Source organism: Prionailurus bengalensis, chromosome B3 (genome assembly GCF_016509475.1).
Source record: "Prionailurus bengalensis isolate Pbe53 chromosome B3, Fcat_Pben_1.1_paternal_pri, whole genome shotgun sequence".
Classification (NCBI taxonomy): Eukaryota; Metazoa; Chordata; class Mammalia; order Carnivora; family Felidae; genus Prionailurus; species Prionailurus bengalensis.
Window position 1 is genome coordinate 72606594 of NC_057355.1, and position 19714 is coordinate 72626307.

A 19714-nucleotide genomic window follows, 5' to 3' on the forward strand; every position below is an offset into this window, starting at 1 on the left:
TTTTTTTAAGAACTTGCGAGTTTGAATCTGAACATTTGCCTACTATTTACATTAAATAATTGCCTTGCCTTTAGCAAGCTGGACTACACTTAACATATGCCCTTTGGTGGAGTGGAGACGACTTGTCTGTCCTGTCCAAGGTAACTTTGTATGAGAGATAATGAACTTTGGAAATGGTACTGAAAATACCCATCATGAATTCAAAATTAACCTTTATATTGGGTTTGAGCAAATATAGAACAAAGGAAGAGTGGAAAAGGATTAACTTAAATTTATTAATGCCAAGGGGAAGGAAGGTAACAGTTCCTGACCCTCCAGCTGTATCCACAGTTCGGCCAGGAACAGGCTCTGCCAGAGGCTAGGGCCAGCGCTACATAGTCTGTGGTTAATGGAGGGGTTTAGGGAGGGGTGAGCACATCAGCTGCTCTAGTCTCCTTTCCTTCCCCAGAAATGAGGAAGTGGTCATGTATTTTTTTAGGAGTTCCCCCTGCCCACCCAATCCTCTCAATTTTGGAAGCAATCAGGTACAAGTTTTCTTTTTCCTTTTCACCTCCTGGAGTCCTGGGTTTCCCCACATCTCCCCTGCCCCTCCCACTTTTCCATAGTCCAAGGGCCAGAGTAATTGAAAATAACAGCAGCCACCCAAGCAATGGGGACCATGCCGGGGCTTCAGTCATCAGCATCTTCGCTCGAGTCTGAGTTGGCTGGCATCATAGGATCATCAATGAGTGAGAAGTCCCTTTCTGAGCTATCATAGCCCTGAGATAAATCATCATCATCATCTTCATCCTCATCGTCCTCGTCTTCCTCAGGCTGCAGTGGTGGCAACCTCAAGGCAGTACCAGAGGTGGTAGTGGCTGGTGAAGAAGGGAAGCCAGTGGCTCTCAGGCCTGGATGGTGATGGTGGTGATGGTGGGGGTGGGGGTGGTGGTGGTGGTGATGAAGCATGGTGCTGGAGTCTACATGAGGGGATGATGCTGCACCACCCATCACAAACGGCATAAAAGGCAAAGATGCAGAAGCGGCACTGCTGTGACCCAGAGATGACACAGACTGCAGGCCACTACTGCTGTGTTGGAAGGTATTATGCAGAGACAGGGACCCAGTGCCTCCACCCTGCATCAGGGCCATCATCTTAGAAAGGTCTGGTCGCATCCTACGGGCCCGCTTCTTGCTGCTGTCTGGTGCAATAGGCCCTGGCAAAACCCGGTTGAACACAGTTTCAGCATGGTGACCCTAGGAGAAAGGAAAAGAAGATGGTAAACAAGAAAGTCAAAAAGCAAAATAGAAGCCAACAGAGCCCCAGCTTGCAAATTCTTTTTCACTGACTCTATCTTTAGGAGCAGCAAAACAAGCACATTCAGATAAAGCTTGATGGTAATAAGGAGGAGGAAATGCTGGATGTAGCTGCTGGAAGCACTGCGACGCCCAAGCTAACATCAAGGAATCGATACTGATACTCATGTGAACCAGAGTTTTCTTTTTTCCGTGACTACATTGTATCTTCAGTCCATCCGCCCATTTCTTACCTTTAAGAAATTAAAGGGGCCTGAGTAAGCCAATGAGTGAATCAGTATTTGCACAGTATACTTTACTGATGGCAGGTTGTTCACATGAAATTTATCATGTGAAGTGCAGAACGACTATATTGGTATTCACAAAATTATCACTCATTAGAATATCAGAGTGTGGTAAACTAAAGACAGGTCAGGTTAAGACTCCTGGATGTTTAGAACAACAAAAAGACTGTGGGTAGCTCCTTGTGAAATTTAAGTTTTGTTCACACTGATAAAAAGAACCTATCTGCTGAATTTTAAGCCACTTCTTCTAGATGTTCTGACTGTCAATTTTAATTAAGTATACCAAAGCTGGAACTACTGCCTCTGCTTTGCTAGACCTAAGTACAATACTGGGTAACCTAGAATTAAACTCAGACAGTTGGTGCCTATATCTCTGCACTCTATTTACCAATCTAACACGTGACACAGGAATACACCTTTCTGATTTGGAGAGACAAACCTCTCAATACTCCGTATTTGTATAGACTTTTAAAATATAACTATAATAGCACCTAAACTCCCACAGTTACAAGTAATAATGCAGTGCTAGATATAAGATCAATTCTGTCTACATCAAAAATTCTGTACTAGTCATATTATGATTTTCTGTGACTCCCTAGGATCTTTTGTTTCAACTGACTATAAAGAAATAACAAAATACTTGAGGTAAAAATAGGTAATACTGGGGAAAAGCCTTTTTTATGAAGCTGCTCTGTAATGTGAAATTCAAGACAGAGAAGGATCCAGCCTTCAGCCATCAGTCTCACATATCAACCACTGTGCTTATTATCACACTTTTGGTCCCACTGAGGATAAGAGGAAAAATTAAACTATTCTTTTATGGCCAACAATCCTTATATGAAACCACTTTTATCAATAAAAAAAAAAATAAGCTTCATAAATGCCCCTCACAAATTACTATAATGTGCAAAATACTGATCTCAATTTGTTAAATGCAAAAGATAATGTTTATTTGGAAACTGACTTTGCTAAAAGATACATTGTATTTTTATATACATATTACATATATATGTAAAGATGTACATGAAAGAGGGGATGATTAGATAAAGGGAGTATACACAAGTAGTTATCACTTTAAGTGCTTCCCAAACCATGATTTAGTATGTTTAAAAAATATAATTACTGCCCAAAGTAAGGCTAACATAGCAAAGAGAAACTTTTACAGTTATATTTTGGTAGAAAGGATTATCAGCACTTAATCTACCAAAAGGCCTATAACTGGGGTAGTAAAAGCATAAGTACATTTGAAAATAATGGAATAACCAATGTTGTTTTAAACCATAAAACATGTTTTCCTTTCCTTTTTCCATTACTGGCGTTATTATCAGTGATTCTCAAACTCCTCCATGTTGGGAACCGCTATGACTATTTTCTTTAGTAGCCCCCAAGTCCCTTCTAAAATAAACAGGATCCTGGGGCGCCTGGGTGGCTCAGTCGGTTAAGCGGCTGACTTCGGCTCAGGTCATGATCTCACAATCTGTGAGTTCGAGCCCCGCGTCAGGCTCTGTGCTGACAGCTCAGAGCCTGGAGCCTGTTTCAGATTCTGTGTCTCCCTCTCTCTGACCCTCCCCCGTTCATGCTCTGTCTCTCTCTGTCTCAAAAATAAATAAACATTTAAAAAAAAAAATTTTTTTTTAATAAATAAATAAACAGGATCCTAAAACTTTTAAGAGATTATCTGCTCCAATACCCTCAACTTTTCAGGATGTGCAAACTGAAAGGTTAAAGATTTGCCAAAACTCCCTAGTCAATCAGTAGAAGAGCAGAAGGCCTTGAATGTTCCAACACATCTTACTAATTCTTGTGTTTTAATATGCTTGACGTGCTAGTTACTTTTTAGAACTTTATGCTCTTGTAGAGATGACAATGCTAAAGGACTGTATTAATACCAATAAAATTACTCTGGTTTTCTGATTGGTGGATTGAAGATAAATTTTTTTCATACACTGTTAAAAAGGTAAGTAACATAACATCAAATAATTTCTCCAGTCACATCTAGTGTGGGAACAGAGTGGTAACGCCTCAGTCTCACTCACCTTTTTCCCATTCCTAGAGTTAGCTGTCTGGACAGGTTCCACTCCCAAACAGTTCAATTCCGCCTTATTATTTTTTTTACATCTCTGCCACTTCTGTTTTCTGCGATCCTCCATATACTGAAATAGAAAAGGATCAGTCATCCTAGAGGAATAAAAATCTTCTCTGGAGTAATTATTAAGGTACTAGTGTCTAGTTTGACAATACATGCTTATTGCATGGCTAAGTAAAGGATTAGTCCTGGTGGGAAACTGCCATTAAGCTGATCTCTCCCCCCAAAATCAGGTGATCAGATAATAGTTCAACAGTAAGTAACTGCCTAGTATTTAGTTTAGTAAGTGCTTTAACTTATTTTATTTTGATCCTTATAACTCTGTGAGTTGGGAAGACGGGGTATTATTATTCTGATTTGGCAGATACAGAAATGATAACATAATACGGCATGCTTCCTCCCTCTCACACAGCTTAAATACCAAGGGAATGACTTTAAATCTTGCTGGATGGAACTGCCACTCACCGCTAGAAATCGGGGATCAACAGCGAACTCTGGATGACCCTGTAACCACATCTCCAGTTCAGCCCGGCGAGGGGCATCCTCACCCACCAGCAAAGTACCATCCACCTTATTGATGACAGGGATCCGGGTCTCCAGGTCCACATCAAGGTGATTAGGCTCTTCCATGCACTCCACCTCCAGCTGCAAACCCAGAATCCACCCCCATGAGCACATACTCTTCTTTGGGGCAGGGAGGGAGGGGGAGTAGAGCCAATGGTAGCCATAAAATAATTCTAGTATCTTCTAGTCCCTTAATCCCAACTGCCTTCATCAATTAGTAGGAATAAAAAAAAAATCTAATCATCACATTAAAGACTTTTTCTATCACTCACCTCGACTAGCTTCTTTCTGTTTCCCTTCTTCTTATGAAACAGAGGATGTCCATCTCCCATTACTCCATTAGCCATCAACTTGTGCTTCTGGAATGTTAACTTCAATCCTTCCTCCTAAGAAGACAACCCATCCACCCAAAATGTCATATGGCACATGTTTTTAAAGTAACCATTAAGCTTTGGGGATCTTGGGGTAAGGGTCATCCTCTGGCTCAAGGATGAGAAAGAAGGCCATCTGACTAAAAGGTAGAAATCAGAAATACGATAAAACCTATATACTTTTCCCTTAGACAGATTTTGTTTCTTGACCTAGTACCCCTCAGAAAAGAAGTAAGAGAAGGATTTCAACAACACCCCCTACCTGGTGTCTCAATATTAGCATGGCAAATCATCACAGGAGCAAAATCCTGATAATTCCTAACACATACTTTAAGAAATTTTTCTTGTTGAGTACTTAATGAGCAACTAATAGGGTTTCAATAGGGAAGAGGATCAGGAAATTAAACTTCCCATTTGTAAAGTAAGTAACACTGATTTAATTTCAGTAGGAATGACTTCTTATTTTTGACTTAATAAGGCCCATAAATACTTCCGTGTCATTTTAACAGCTTTCCTACAACTTGAATTCAATTTTTAAAAACTAGGTTTCTAGGATCTAGAAACAAGCCTCCCAAGAGAACCTTGTATCAATTAAATTTCTTTCAAAAATATTGTTTCTTTTAATCTAGTCCCCCGGAGATAGAAGTCAAGATCCCTTCCTTTACTGCAATGACTTCTCCTCAATGGAGCTGTGTGAGCTCTAATTTTTATACCCTCTCATTTTTAAAGTTAGCTAACCAAATGAGTTTAGTATCATGTTAGTGAAGTAGTTAGTAAAACTTCAGCCTCATTCCCCACTTCCCAGTGCCTAAATGCTAAGCTTACATCTTTGATCTGAACCGTAAACTCCTTTTCATCCATGCCTCTGCGAAGTTTTGTGAACTGAGCTGCTGCTGTGGTGACTGCAGACACTTCCTCCTCTGCCATGGAAGCCGCGCTGCTGCTTCGTGGTGTGGGGACTGGAGAGTCACCATATTCTCCTGGAGTCAAGGAGGGACTATCTAGCAAGTGGTTGCCTGGCCCCAAAATTCCTCCTGTTACCATTTCCTGGCTCCGGCGGCTAGAAGGCCACTTCCCTGAGAGTACAGCCTGGCAGACGAGGTCAATACGGTTTATAAGGACACGATCCTGAATGGGGGGAAAAGAAATCAATACTGGTTTTTAGGGCCGGAGAACCAGCTATGTGATTCTGTGACAAACAATACTGCCACCATTGTCAGAATGGGTAAAAATCACAAGGTAGGAGGAGGGAGGTAATAGTATCAGATCACTAAGTCAACTGGGAAGAGTTTCATGAAAAAAACCGCGTAGCGCAAAATACAATTAAAGAAAACGAGAACCATCTGTTCCTTGTTCCCTGCTTCTGTTACATTATATTTCCACACTATGTGTTGAGGAATGACGCTATTACCTTGGGCCACTCAGAGGCTCTTTGTCTTTCTTGTAGCAGCAGAAGCTCAGGGGTCATTTGTTCTCCATCTTCATTTGGGAATCCATCTTGGGACATAGTGAGGGACAAGAGACTCTCTTCATCATAGAGCTTTGAGCGGGACTGGTCAGCAGCTAGAGACCATACAGAATGTGAGCAGAGATGGAAGAATGAAGTTATATAGAAATGGAATTATATGGGCTTTAAATAAAAGCCCAGAGAGTAACAGATCTCTTTTGGTATTCTATCAAATCAAAATCCAAATCTCTCCCAGAGGATGCATGTAGAAAAGAAGGGGAAGAGTGAGGTGAGTGGGGTGGAGAGGTGGGAAATGGGGAAAAGGGCCAACAGCCTGTCACATGCACTCACTTAGCTTTTCTTCCTTCTCGTCCTCACTCTCATCAGTGCTGGAGCTGGAGCTGGATGAGGATGAGGAAGAAGAGGATGATGGTGACAGCTTGCTCAAGTCCAGCTCAGAGTCTGAATCATCCTCATCCTCCAGTTTGACTGGTGGAACATTCCGGGAAACCAGAGGGGTAGTATCAGAGGGGGCTACTCGCATCTCATAGTCTTGTGGGGTTGGTCGGCTCCTGGCCACCACCTCATGCTCTAGCTTTAAAGTCAGACTCTCCAGACTGGGGACCTGGGCGGCTGTCTCCTCGGGTGGTTTTTCAACAGGAGCATCTGGGCGCAGGGGCAGTGGTGAGGCAGTGCGCGAGGTATACTGCTGGTGGAGCAGTGGAGTAGAGCAGCGTGACAGGGGTGGAGCTGGTGCTCCTGCCTGATGGTTCTGCATATAATTCATACGGGCAGCCAGAAAAGAAAAGTCTGGGTCCTGCATGATGTTGCAGTCTGTTTGGCTCACCCCATGTCGGGCTGCCCCTCGCAGAAGCTCCCCATCATGCCGAACAGGCTCCCACCATTTGGGCAATTCAGGACCTGGGGGCTGACATAATGCCAGCCGATCTTCCAGAAGGGGATGGCATAAAACTTGTTCCCGTAAGCGCCGAAGCAACTCAATACGGTAAAGAGTCCGTGAGGCCCTCTCCTCCGTGATGGGCTCAATGAACAGATTAGGGTCCGGGGGCTCTGCAAGAGATAGGGGCAGACGGAGAAATGAAGCGACTTGGCTCTGTTGCCCTCCATCCCCACTCACCCAAGAGTCTCCAGTCTTGCTTACCATCTCCAGCTGCTGGGGGAAGGCGACACACTTGGCGACACATGGCCACAAAGCCATGGAAGTACTTGGTAAGGCTTTCGTCTGTTTTTTTGTCCAGACGGGCAAAAGTACGGAAGCGATCCCAATGGAACTGCATGGTATCAGGGTCATATTCCACACCAAAGGTAGACACCACCCGATAGAAATCAGTTTGTTCACGCCTTGTCCATCTAAAGGGAAGAGGAATCAGGCAATAGTGATCAGAAAAACACAGAGAGGGGTGCCTGGGTGGCTCAGTAGGTTAAGCATCCAACTCTTGATTTCGGCTCAGGTCATGATCGCGCTTTGTGAGTTCGAGCCCCACAATGGGCTCTGCACTGACAGTGTGGGAGCCTGCTTGGGATTCTCTCTCTCTCTCTCTCTCTCTCTCTCTCTCTCTCTCCACCCCCCTCCCCCCCGCCCACCACCACCGCTCTCATTCTCTCTCTCAAAATAAATAAAACTTAAAAAAAAAACCAAAACACAGGGAAACTGGTTATTTCTTAATGTGGCTTAGGATATCTGAATAAACAAAAATTGAAAGTAGGGACAAAAAAAGGGGGGGACCCAGAAGACAGCAGAAGAGGGAGTTAAGAGGTACTCTATAACATATAAGAATTTAAGAATAGCAAACTAAGGGAAAAAATGATGTGGGCAAATAAATGAGAACGGTCACATAAAAGACCTCCTTAGGAGTTGTGGTTAGGCACACAACCAAAGTTTCCGGCATAGAGGAATAAAAGTTAAAGGGAAAAATAAGTGGTCCCTCTAGGGAATTCCAAATAAATCCTTCTTAAGATGTTTTTCAATAAGACCCATAGCTGGGGCGCCTGGGTGGCTCAGTCAGTTGAGCGTCTGACTTCAGTTCAGGTCATGATCTCACAGTTTGTGAGTTTGAGCCCCACGTCAGGCTCTGTGCTGACAGCTCGGAGCCTGGAGTCTGCTTTGGATTCTGTGTCTCCCTCTCTCTCTTCCCCTCCCCCATTCATGCTCTGTCTCTCCCTGTCTCAAAAATAAATAAACATGGGGCGCCTGGGTGGCGCAGTCGGTTAAGCGTCCGACTTCAGCCAGGTCACGATCTTGCGGTCTGTGAGTTCGAGCCCCGCGTCGGGCTCTGGGCTGATGGCTCAGAGCCTGGAGCCTGTTTCTGATTCTGTATCTCCCTCTCTCTCTGCCCTTCCCCGTTCATGCTCTGTCTCTCTCTGTCCCAAAAATAAATAAACGTTGAAAAAAAAAATTTTTTTTAAAAATAAAAATAAAAATAAATAAATAAATAAACATTAAAAAAAAAAATTCAGTAAGACCCATAGCTGAAGGCAAGCCTACAACTCAGCCCAAATTCCCAGCCACACTACCGTTGCTGTTTTTCCCGCCGCGCGATTTCTTTTAGCTTGAAGGCTGCCTCACAACGCCGTCGTCTCCGGTCCCCTCGTTCTGCAGCCTCTATCTTCATCTGTTCTCTCTTGTAGCTGCGCTGATAAGCTGTTACTAGGCGCCGAAGCCTAGCTGTCAGAGCAGAGCCTGGAGGCCAGAATAGATGGCCTGGCTGCTGGGTCACCTGGGCTGTGGGAAGCAAAGAAGAATGAACAGGAAGTATAGGAAGGACAGTAGAGATAATCAAGCCACCCAAAAGCAAAGCTCTTAGAAATCCCAGGATAGGACAGAATTCAGTTAATAATTCCCCAACCCACCACCCCACACAAAATTGTACTAGTTGACCTAGAAGTTTACCTTCATCTCCATCAATCACTGAGATCTCCTCATCCATCATCATCAAGGGATCACCCTAGAGAAGGAGATCCACCCCACAGGATGGAGGGGGGGGAGGGAAAGGGGGGGAAGTTGGCACTCTGAAATCACTTTCTTATGTGAGTCCTTCTATGGCACCAAAGGGATCAAGAAAAATTTCTAATGACCCCTCACAAAGAAATGGAAGCAACCAACTAAAGGGATAAGAAAGTAAAACCTGAAAAATCAGTTGCTGTTAATGGCTTAAAAATTAGGGACTCAGGAATTTTGCAGTCACATAATATACTTCAATATCCAGCTTGGTCCCACCTCCTACACAAAGCCATCCCTGGTCTCCCCCAGTTGGTATCACAATCCTTTCCATTACTACTTTATATTCTCAAATGGTAGTTACTTTCCATTTTGTATTATAAATTAATCAATACACTTCAGGATCCAGGGAATGGGAGAATACTTAACTATTTAGTAATAGAGAAAAGCTAGACTCAAAGGAGAATTCCTCACCTCATCATCTTGGTCCTTTGGGGGACCCTGGAGTGGTTTATATTCAGGATCTTCACAATCCTTATCAAAGTCAACCCTAAAATTATTCAAAAGCATGAAAAAAAAAACAACACAAGAATGTATCTTCCTTCACTACGGGCAATTTAGGATGAAGACCTAGCCAAATGTATAATCTAGCATGAAGCAGTCTTTTCTTTCATGCTTAAAGGAATGGCAGCCAGGTGCTAAGATCTGAGAAAGTTAGGTACAACACCGAACAGGACAAAGAACGGGGAGAAACTGACAAAGTGTCATTCTAAATTGCTCACATCTGAAACAAAACACTTTAACCAGCATATTTCCTTTCTCTTGATAGCCTTTTTTATTCTTTACCCATTCTTCCCATCCTTCCTATTTACTTTAATTATTACATTTGAATAGTCCATGTTTGCTTGTTTTACTTTGCTCTACTGAGTGGAAGGGTGACATAATACATGATTTGCAATGAATAACTGACCCAATTTCCTTTGAGTGTTCTGCACTAAAGAAACTAAGGTTGTGATCATCAGAGAAATCTCTCAATTGCAGAAGAGTACATGGAATGGGTATTCATGAACTAAGCCAACTACTGAACATGCCCCTCAGGTCTCCATGTGAGAAGTTTTGTTAAACTCACTGGCACCCAAACCAGGGCAACACTGCCCCACCTGGTGACTCAGTATTAGCATGGCAATTCATCATCGAGGCACGTATCCAGAATCTATGCCTATATGTGTCAGCTACCACTGAGAGATGATAAACCAGGGGTAAAATCTCCTGAGGCGCTAACCATATAAGTGGTGTAGGAGAGTTGCATGGCTATTATCTTTCAAGAGAATCAGTTGTCCTGTCAGCTGTGGCTACACAGAAAAGTGCTGCAAGAAAACTGAACAGAACGTCAAATAAGCCGTTTAAGAGTAACGTTAATTTTCACCCTTAGTGGCATCTTTTGGCAATGTGTGGTTTTAGCCTAGTTTATGGAGTGCTTTCTGCTAATCCCACTCTTTGTTAAGAATTTATCATTAATGAGTATAACCATCATTAAGGATACTAATGGGTTCAGTCAAGGCTACAGTTATGTTGTCTCTTAGCATAAGCAACTAATAGGCTTCATGGGGTAGATTCAGAACTTCAAGACAATTAAACACCAGTGCTTACCCTTCTACTATGTCAGAGAAATTATCCAATACTCGATGTTCTGCTGCAATGGCTTTGTCATCTGGTCGACCAGCCTTTTCCAGGAAGCATAAGGCTGGATCTGCCCTCATAGTATTGTATTTCTCATAGCCTAGAAGAAAAAGGGTCTTAAGCTGAAGAAAATAAGAGATTAATTTTGCCTAAAGGGTGCTGAAATAATTGAACTATCTGAGCTACTTTGCTCATAATAGAAAATACTAACTTGGACAGCTCCTGGGTTATATTACTATATTTAATATTTCTATAGCAACTTAGAGTCACAAAGAGTTTTATCGCTAGTTATAAAAGATAAGAACTTAATCAGAATTTATAAAGAATGGTGAAAAGTTTACATAGCCATTTAACTGGTAGTTTTTCTATTATTATTCTTACTACATACATGGGGAAACTGAAAAAGTAAAATAATTTACGGCTAGGTCACACATTTTTGAATGAAGGACAAGAAACACCTGTAAACAAACAGGCACTGAATGTCTGATGAACAGAGAATGAATGAATGAGTCCATGAATATATTTCAGGATGTTTGGACTCATCTAAACCTCTTTGTCTCACAAGTAAATCTACGATTAGAAAGTGTTCAGTTTTTCTGATCCCTTAAAACATCTCAAAAACATGTTGATTAAGTGCCATTACTTTTATGTTAAAGAAATAAACAGAAAAACATTTTCAATTTCTTATAGGTTTACTTATTTTGAGAGAGAGAGCAAGAGCACAGGAGAGGGTAAGGGGCGGAGGGAGGGAAGGAGGGAGGGAGAGAGAGAGGAGAGAATCCCAAGCAGGCTTTGCACTGTCATCACAGAGCCCAACGCAGGACTTGAACTCACGAACCATGAGATGATGATCTGAGCCGAAACCAAGGGCCTGATGCTTAACCTCTGGAGCCACCCAGGTGACCCCAGAATAGTTAAAAAAAAAAAAAAAAAAAACAAAAACAAAACTGATATTCTAATTCACTAAGTCACTGGGCTGGAAGTTAGCACTCACTGCTTTTAATACCTAGGATTTGTTATTAGGCAAGACTGAAAAGGGAGTACTCTTCCTTTTTGTACTCCATTTTGTTTCACTGTAGCTCACACCTTCATCAGAGTGACTGTTGAACATTTAGACAAATAGGATGTTACATAAGTAGAACACTTTCATACAAATTAAACGTGTTTATTATTAGTAGGAGTGGGCATATATTACCTCCCCTGAACTGTGGAAGCTTAACTAAGATACCACAACATACAAATTGATAACACTGATTAGGGAACAGATGGGAGACTCCCTACCTTGGGATTTAACTATCCATCTGGTCTTTCTTTTTTTTTTTTTTTTTTTTAATTTTTTTTTTTTTCAACGTTTATCCATTTTTGGGACAGAGAGAGACAGAGCACGAACGGGGGAGGGGCAGAGAGAGAGGGAGACACAGAATCGGAAACAGGCTCCAGGCTCTGAGCCATCAGCCCAGAGTCCGACGCGGGGCTCGAACTCACGGACCGCGAGATCGCGACCTGGCTGAAGTCGGACGCCCAACCGACTGCGCCACCCAGGCGCCCCCCATCTGGTCTTTCTGAACATCTATTTATAGGAACGAAATGCTTTGCTCTGGATATTTAAGAACTAATTTCTTATTCAAACTTAATTTTATTGAAAACCAATCAGATAACTCAGGTACTGGTCATAAGCATTTTACGCTACATGTTCCATCTGTGGACGTAAGTCTACAAAAGGAAATAAACAGACTAAAAAAAGGTACCTACCATGCTTAAAGACTCCAATGAGCAAGGACTTGTCAGCCTCACTGTCCCACCATGTTGTTGGAACCTCCAGCTGATCCACTACTGGGAACCATATGTCAATCTCACTAAAGGTAGAAGACAGCAGAGTCAACACAGCAATGCAGAGAATTAAATAACAATCCTTGGGAAGATTATTATAGGTATCTTCTTTTATCCATTAACTTAAATGCTCACGGATCTACCTATTTCCTTCCACTGATATCAAGCGTAAGATTAAAGAAGTGACATACTTTCTTAATTATCAGTTATCCCAAAGACAGCACAGAATGAAATAAATAAACCAATCTTTTCTGGTATAAGGCAAGGCATAAAGAAAAATGTACCATAACTTTACCTGGCAATGGCACCCCCTAACACCTTCTCTGCCTGGTCTCCAATAACCTCCTGCCTTAGATAATAGAGCATCCGTACCCGCAATAGCACCCTACAAGTGAGGGAAGAAGAGCCGGGTCAGTAATAACACAGAAACTTTGGGGTGGAAAATGCTTTAGTCTTTGTTAATTTCCATCCTTACTTGTTACACTGATGTTTCAAATGCTTCTTATAACTCTCATCCTGGAACAGGGTATCAGGATTATATTTCCGGATCCAATCTGCCTTATGGATATCAAAAGTGCTTTGTGATTTTACTTTTTTCCCCTTGCGTCCACGTGGCACAGGGATAGACAGACCTGGGAAAGGGGAGACATTAAAGACTTGGATTGAGAAAAACCCTTGGACCTGAAAAGGATTAGGTGATCTATAGAAAGATAAACAGTAAAGAGTTGATAATTACCTGAATGATTCTGCAATTCTTTTGTCTTGCCATTTTCAGCAGGGCTAATCAAGTCCCAAATGAAGCCTTTGATATTTTCATCCCCACGATAATGTAGAAGACAGTAAACAAGGATGGCCCGGCAAATTGTCTCCACATCTCGTTCAGTCATACGTCGCTTGAAGCGTCCATGAGACAAGATATCTCGCCACCGTCCCCAACTAGAAAAACAGAAAATTGTGTTAATATTTTCCTGGGGACTTCCAAAAGATGGGAGAGAAAAAGATCTGGGGAAAATATCTTAACAGGAAAAAGTTTTTCCCATTATCCCCTCTTTGGTCAGAGCTTCCAATCTGAAAGGCAAACCGAGTGTCTAGCAGGATTAAAATCCACTACCTCTAATGGCAAGACGGGTTCTTACCCATATACCAAGAGATGCTTTTCCACCCGAAAACAGTCAGTGCGCCCATAGGTATGATGACGGTCGTGTCGGCGAGAGCGTGGCCGCTCATCATCTTCACTTTCCAAATCAGAGAATTCCACTAGGTCATCATCTTTCAGGGTGCTGAAGTGCCGGGTCTGTTTTCGTACTCTAGGTGTGTCAATCACCAAGTTATTCTATACAGAGAACAGAAGCAGAAGAGTAACTCTGTTCAAGATAGGATTGTGGGAAAGGAATTAAGACAATTATGGATTGAAATAGCCTAGGATATAACATCTGTAGATACTCAAAAAGAGATTTTTTTTTTTAGGACATGCAAAATAATCTATAGGGACTCAGGAAGCAAAAGTAAGTGGTAGATATCTAAGTAGTTTTCTGGGGCCTCATATGCAGAAAGTTTTTACAATGGCTCTTATATACAATACACCATCATAAACGAAGGCCAGCATCAAAGAATCGGAGCAGCTACAAAGGCTCCTGAAACACTGCTTCCGTAAAGAAAAGGAAGCTTACCTTGCTGTTCAGTAGATCCATGTCCAGGTCAGCCTTTTTGGCCCACTTTTGCCAAAAGTTGGGGTCATCCAGAGAAATATCAGTTCTATTTTCAGAAGCAACAAAGCTTGCCTAGTGAGGAAGGAACAAAGTTGACCACAACACTTTTTTGAGCAAGTGAAACCAGTAACTATATTTAAAAAATATATTTAAATTCCAGAAATTCCTGTCTCTACCTCTGCTTCTCTAGCATTTGGCACAGACAGAACATACCTTGGCAAAGGTAGAACCCTTTCCTTCAGACTCAATGGTGATGGTTGTGGTTCGTCTTAACAAGATCTGGTCAATGTCTTCTTCACAAAACTTGGAGCCCTCATCATCTTCTTCCATTATGGCTGCATATGCTCCTTTTCTTAAGAGATCTTCAATCTCTTTCTTGGAGAACTGCTGGATCTGCAAAACCCAACAGTAAGATGAAAAAACTACTAAGAGCATTACCTAACCATATCATAGTAATTTAGTTTATTACATTTTAAGAAATAAGAATTGAGAAATCAAACATGGTGGTCAGATTCCTGTGCAAAAATACCTTTGCCTCCCTCTATTGCTATCACCTGCTACAAATGTATCCACAGACTAAGAGGACTCACTCCAGTAATGTTGCCATCCCGACCACTCATGGACTGAAGCACAGCTTTATCCAATCCCAACTTAAGGCTAGCCTTATCAAACATCTCTCTTTCATAAGAATTACGAGTGATGAGACGGTACACCTTCACAGCTTTGCTCTGCCCAATTCGATGACATCGTGCCTGCGCCTGGTTAAAAAGAAATGGAAAGAAAGGGCAAAGATAACATAAAATTGGGGTGGGAAGAATTCAAAATACCAATTCACATCTATAATGCAGCCATGAGATCAACTCAAAACCAAAAAAGTCAATTTCAAGATGAAATGACTGCCCCACCAAACACAACAGGAGTCAGCAAGCTATAGTTTACCCAGCCACCTGTTTCTGTTAATAAAGTTTTACTGAAACGCAAACCCACCCATTCATTTCCATGTTGTCTATGGCCGTTTTTGTGCTACAAGAGCAGAGCTAAGTAGTTACAACAGAGACCGTATGATCTGCAAAGCCCAAAACATTTACTGACGGTTTGCTGATGGAGACTGCCACCTTTAAACCAAATAAACCATGCCATACTCTTTGAAAGAAAGTCTTTCTATGAGATCTTGATCCTGTTGAAAAACCTCTTACATTAGGTGGTTCGTCCCTAAGACAATGATTTCCTCTACCTGCAGGTCATTTTGTGGATTCCAGTCTGAATCAAAGATGATGCAGGTATCAGCAGCTGTGAGATTAATACCAAGTCCACCAGCCCGGGTGCATAGCAAAAAGACAAAACGGTCTGAGTCAGGCTTGCTGAAGCGGTCAATAGCTGCCTGTCGAAGGTTACCTCTGACTCTCCCATCAATACGCTCATATAGGTACCTGTGCGACCATCACAGAAAAAAATTTAATTGGTAAGCAGAAAAAAGAGACCAAAAAAGCAGAGTAGGATCAATATCAGTATCTCTGTATCTCTAGTTGACCCAAACCTTATCAGAGAGTTGAGAGTAGGAATCTTAAATACTTCTTTTATCCCAGTCCTAGCCGACTTTATTAAACCCAGACCCTCCTACTCTCTGCAGCTTTACGAAGCTACACTAAACACAAGGCAAGGTATGACTCTTTTCTCACCTCCTCTGAATTAGATAATCCTCTAGGATATCTAGACAGCGTACCATCTGGGAGAAGATCAGAACCTTATGGCCACCAGCTTTAAGTTTTGGAAGCAACTTGTCAATAAGAACCAATTTGCCAGCTGAACGAACCATGGCCTGCAAGTGGAAGTCATGAGGTATAATATGGCAAGCTTCTCGAAATTCTGTCAGGATTTTTTCTTCTGCACCTGCCAAAAGAAAAATCAAACTTGATGGTGAGATCCAGAGAAACATGCTAAGGCTGTAGTTTACTTAACTGAGATAAGGAAGCCAAGAAAAGTCATCTGACTTGAGATAAACATTTTTCTCACAGAGAATTTCAGCACCCAAAACATCCTAAATAATCTTCGACTGTGTCATACAAAATACTACAAATCAATCAGGACTTAAGATTGTAATTGGGTAAAATATACATAAATATGTGGACTAGAACTAGGACAGTACATGATAACAACTATTACCATCCCACTGGCACCCAAATCAGAAACTGCAAAATGGAGTACCAGTGAGGACATTTCTCCAAAGGACAGAATGACTACTTGAGTTCTTGTTCATGAAATTCTAAACAGCAAATTGCATATAATTTAAGATTATGCAGGATGAAGGGGGAAGAACTAGCGAAAGACATTTCACATAAGAGTTGCTTTAAAAGAACCCCTCTCCCTCCCCAACTTAGGCCGAGTCAGTCAACATATCCACAGTTCCTGAGGAGTATCGTTAGAAAGGAAACACAGGCGACAGAGGAATGCAGTATTCTCCAGGAGCTCTCTCACCATTGATGAGATATGGGTGGTTGCAGCATTTGCGCAACTCCATCATTGTATTGAGTAGATTAGGCATGTTAGTGTGACCTGCCCCTTTGGAAAGGAAGGAGAAATTCTTCTCCAAAATAGCCCGGTAGTATTTCTTCTGGATGTTGGTCAGCTCTACTTCAATAATAGTTTCCTGTTTGGGTGCCAGGTTTTTTTCAACATCCTCCTTGAGTCTTCTCAGCATCATTGGCTTGAGAATGGCCTGTAGCTTTTGAACCTGTGCCCAATACAGAGAGAAAAGAAATAAAAACTATGAGGACAAACATGCTTACGTTACTTGGAAACATGAAAAAAACATGAGTTTTCCACTATGAGAAATGTAGATTTTGCACAATGCCACAAATGATGCAGGCACGAGGTTGTAAGTTCAAAAAGACCCTCACGGCCTATGACAGTACATGCGTGCCTACTACACACTTTACCTTTTTTGTCCAGATACATTTCCTACCTGTTCCTCTGTCTTGAGATCCCCAAAGTCCTTGAGGAACTCTGATTCTGAAGGAAACTGTGAAGGTTCCAAGAAATGAAGCAAGCTAAACAGTTCCTCCACGGTATTTTGCAATGGTGTTCCTGTGAGTAACACTTTGTGTTCCTAGAAATGGAGAAAACAAAAAAATGATAAGACTCAAAAACACAAAGGACATCTGGGGTTTTCTATCAAGTATATAACTTAAGCGTTAATTTCTTTATCTGTATAATTATGGGAATGGACCAGATTACTATCTTAACTTTTCTTTCACTCTTGCTCCCTCTTTTGATAAACATAAAACATTAAAAAAAAAAAAACACCTTGATATTTAACAAGAATTAACTTAAACATGATTATGAGCAAAGAAATATTCAAAATATTTATTTTTTCAATTACATATGCCTTTCCACGCTCAAATCCCCACAGATATCCTAATATGTCCCCCTCTAGGGAATGTACCTGTGCTGGATTAAATATGGCCATTAATTCTTTGTAGTTCCTCCTATCAAGGTTCACCCCTTGAATCTGGGCTTGCCTTGTGGCTTGCTCTGACAAAGAGAATGTAGCAGAAGTGATATTGTGTGAGTTTCAGAGCCTATAACTCAAAGGCCTTGCAACTTCTGCCTTTGCCCTCTCTGGACACTGCCCTGACTCTACCATGTAAAGAAGCAACGTCTGGCCTACTGAAGGATAACAGGTCATACAGAAGATGACCCAAGAGCCCACCAATTGCCAGCTGCAGCCACATTACTGACTACAGGCAAGATCACCAAAGTAATGGTCTAGCCGAACACAGCCCAAGTTGCTGGGCTAGAAAATCATAAAAAATAATAGTTGTTAGCCACTAACGTTTAGGGTATTTGTTATGCAGTACGAGGTAACTAATACAGTATCCCACCTCTCCACCTGGTTAAAAACCACTAACATACAATTACCTTCCAATTCTAAAATATACAGGACTCTTACAAGACTTTCAGGTGTCCACTCCCATAGGTCATACCCACCACCCAATACCAGGATTGGGATTCTTTTTTCTTCTCTGGTAATTAAAGTTACATTAATTCCACAGAGAATTAGGGTTATTTTAATTTCAGGTGTTTTTGCCCATGAGTCAATGTGAAGAACTCACCAAGTCCATGTGCTTGAGGCTATCAAGCAGCTTGCAGTTACGGTTCTTTAGCCGATGGGCCTCATCAATGATGACACAACGCCATTCAATCTCACGAAGCTCAGGACAGTCTGACAAAATCATCTCGAAAGTGGTGATCAGGGCATCAAACTTGTATGCACCTGGGATGAGGCGCCCCTAAGCACGAAGGCAATAAAGTTAAAAAAAGGCCTACCATGAACCTAAACAGGGACCTCTTCTGAATTACACATTCTCTTTTCTATATTCAGGCAGGATCAACAGGAAATACAAACTGCACCACCACCCACCTCTGGTGCTGTTTATCTTCATGATAAATAATGCCAAATCACTGAATGTAAGATACAATGTCTCTTCAACACATTCAGTTTCTTGAGAAAATGACAGACCTCACTGAATGAAGCTGGACATTTTTGACTCTGCTGTATGCCTAGCTCATGTATCTCAAAACCTAGATCTCTTGATAGTTAACACTAAAATCCACAAAGGTCAGGCACCGTTGAAACATACAAGACAAAAGTGAAAGTGAAATAGGTAATATCTGTTACTGTCTAAAAATGGACAGGAGAATCAGTTTAACAAAATAGCAGCAAAATACGACTAAGAAAGGATGAATAGGTCAAATTTTTATTTTAAAATTTATATAGAAACAGGAATTGATCTTGATGAAAATTTTAGTAGACTTAAGAAAAAGAAAGGAAATGGCCTAAGTTCACCACCTCCATTCTCTCCTAAATAAAAGTTATCAATACTGGTAAAATTCTATTTAAAATCTAAGTATTCATAAATGAAGCCAGAACTCCCACTGGATCAAAATGTTCACTGGATAAAAAGAGCAAAAGTGAAAAAAATTCCTCATGTAATCTAGACAAAATGCCATAAATCACCTAAGAAAACCTCATTAAAAGTCTTTTATTCATAGAAAAGCCTCTAAAATACCAGCTACCTTGGCCTACTCTCTCCAAACCATTACATTCCCATGATATGCAACTCACCCGTGAATCTTTGCAGTACATTTCATATTGCTGAATCATCTGACGGCTAGCCAGACTGCCATGGTATACAATAGTGTTCATTTCTGTCCATGTATTGAATTCTCGCTCCCAGTTAGTAATTGTGGACAGTGGGGCAATGACCAGGAAGGGTCCATGAATGCCCACATTATATACCTCCTGCAAAAAGGCAATGGACTGGATAGTTTTGCCCAATCCCATCTCATCAGCCAGGATGCAGTTTTGCCTGAAGATTCACCATGGAAAAAGAAAAGCATGTTAAAAGATACCATCTTTTTAAAAGTACATAACAAAAGAGTAAAAAGAAACTATTTCAACAGAAAATGAATAAAAATCCTCCCAGAC

The 19714-nt window shown here is 41.5% G+C and overlaps 1 protein-coding gene and 2 non-coding genes across 14 annotated transcripts in view; all 3 read right to left on the minus strand.

Annotated features, from left to right (window-relative positions):
- Window positions 1-256: 256 nt before the first annotated feature.
- Window positions 257-19714, minus strand: part of CHD8 (chromodomain helicase DNA binding protein 8) — a 61343-nt gene continuing 41885 nt past the window's right edge. For 4 of the 12 annotated variants that reach the window (XM_043554281.1, XM_043554288.1, XM_043554282.1 and 1 more), the window contains exons 13-38: window positions 19352-19595; window positions 18339-18515; window positions 17189-17332; window positions 16702-16957; window positions 15906-16116; window positions 15461-15656; window positions 14817-14984; window positions 14440-14619; window positions 14188-14298; window positions 13654-13850; window positions 13254-13453; window positions 12993-13149; window positions 12813-12902; window positions 12440-12543; window positions 10658-10787; window positions 9482-9557; window positions 8960-9014; window positions 8584-8791; window positions 7211-7419; window positions 6400-7119; window positions 6013-6164; window positions 5427-5729; window positions 4503-4616; window positions 4132-4311; window positions 3617-3733; window positions 257-1236 (exon numbers count right to left, since the gene is read on the minus strand). In XM_043554281.1, the coding sequence (XP_043410216.1) occupies window positions 670-1236; window positions 3617-3733; window positions 4132-4311; window positions 4503-4616; window positions 5427-5729; window positions 6013-6164; window positions 6400-7119; window positions 7211-7419; window positions 8584-8791; window positions 8960-9014; window positions 9482-9557; window positions 10658-10787; window positions 12440-12543; window positions 12813-12902; window positions 12993-13149; window positions 13254-13453; window positions 13654-13850; window positions 14188-14298; window positions 14440-14619; window positions 14817-14984; window positions 15461-15656; window positions 15906-16116; window positions 16702-16957; window positions 17189-17332; window positions 18339-18515; window positions 19352-19595 (5266 nt within the window). In that variant the 3' untranslated portion in view covers window positions 257-669. Of the gene's footprint in view, window positions 1237-3616; window positions 3734-4131; window positions 4312-4502; window positions 4617-5426; window positions 5730-6012; window positions 6165-6399; window positions 7120-7210; window positions 7420-8583; window positions 8792-8959; window positions 9015-9481; window positions 9558-10657; window positions 10788-12439; window positions 12544-12812; window positions 12903-12992; window positions 13174-13253; window positions 13454-13653; window positions 13851-14187; window positions 14299-14439; window positions 14620-14816; window positions 14985-15460; window positions 15657-15905; window positions 16117-16701; window positions 16958-17188; window positions 17333-18338; window positions 18516-19351; window positions 19596-19714 lie in introns of all 12 variants that reach the window. The other 8 variants (XM_043554279.1, XM_043554286.1, XM_043554280.1 and 5 more) reach the window with 3 other exon arrangements.
- LOC122469866 lies at window positions 4817-4902 on the minus strand. The gene has a single exon (XR_006293746.1). It is a non-coding gene; the product is annotated as a small nucleolar RNA U6-53/MBII-28 (small nucleolar RNA).
- On the minus strand, window positions 10097-10206 carry LOC122469865. Its single transcript, XR_006293745.1, has one exon. It is a non-coding gene; the product is annotated as a small nucleolar RNA U6-53/MBII-28 (small nucleolar RNA).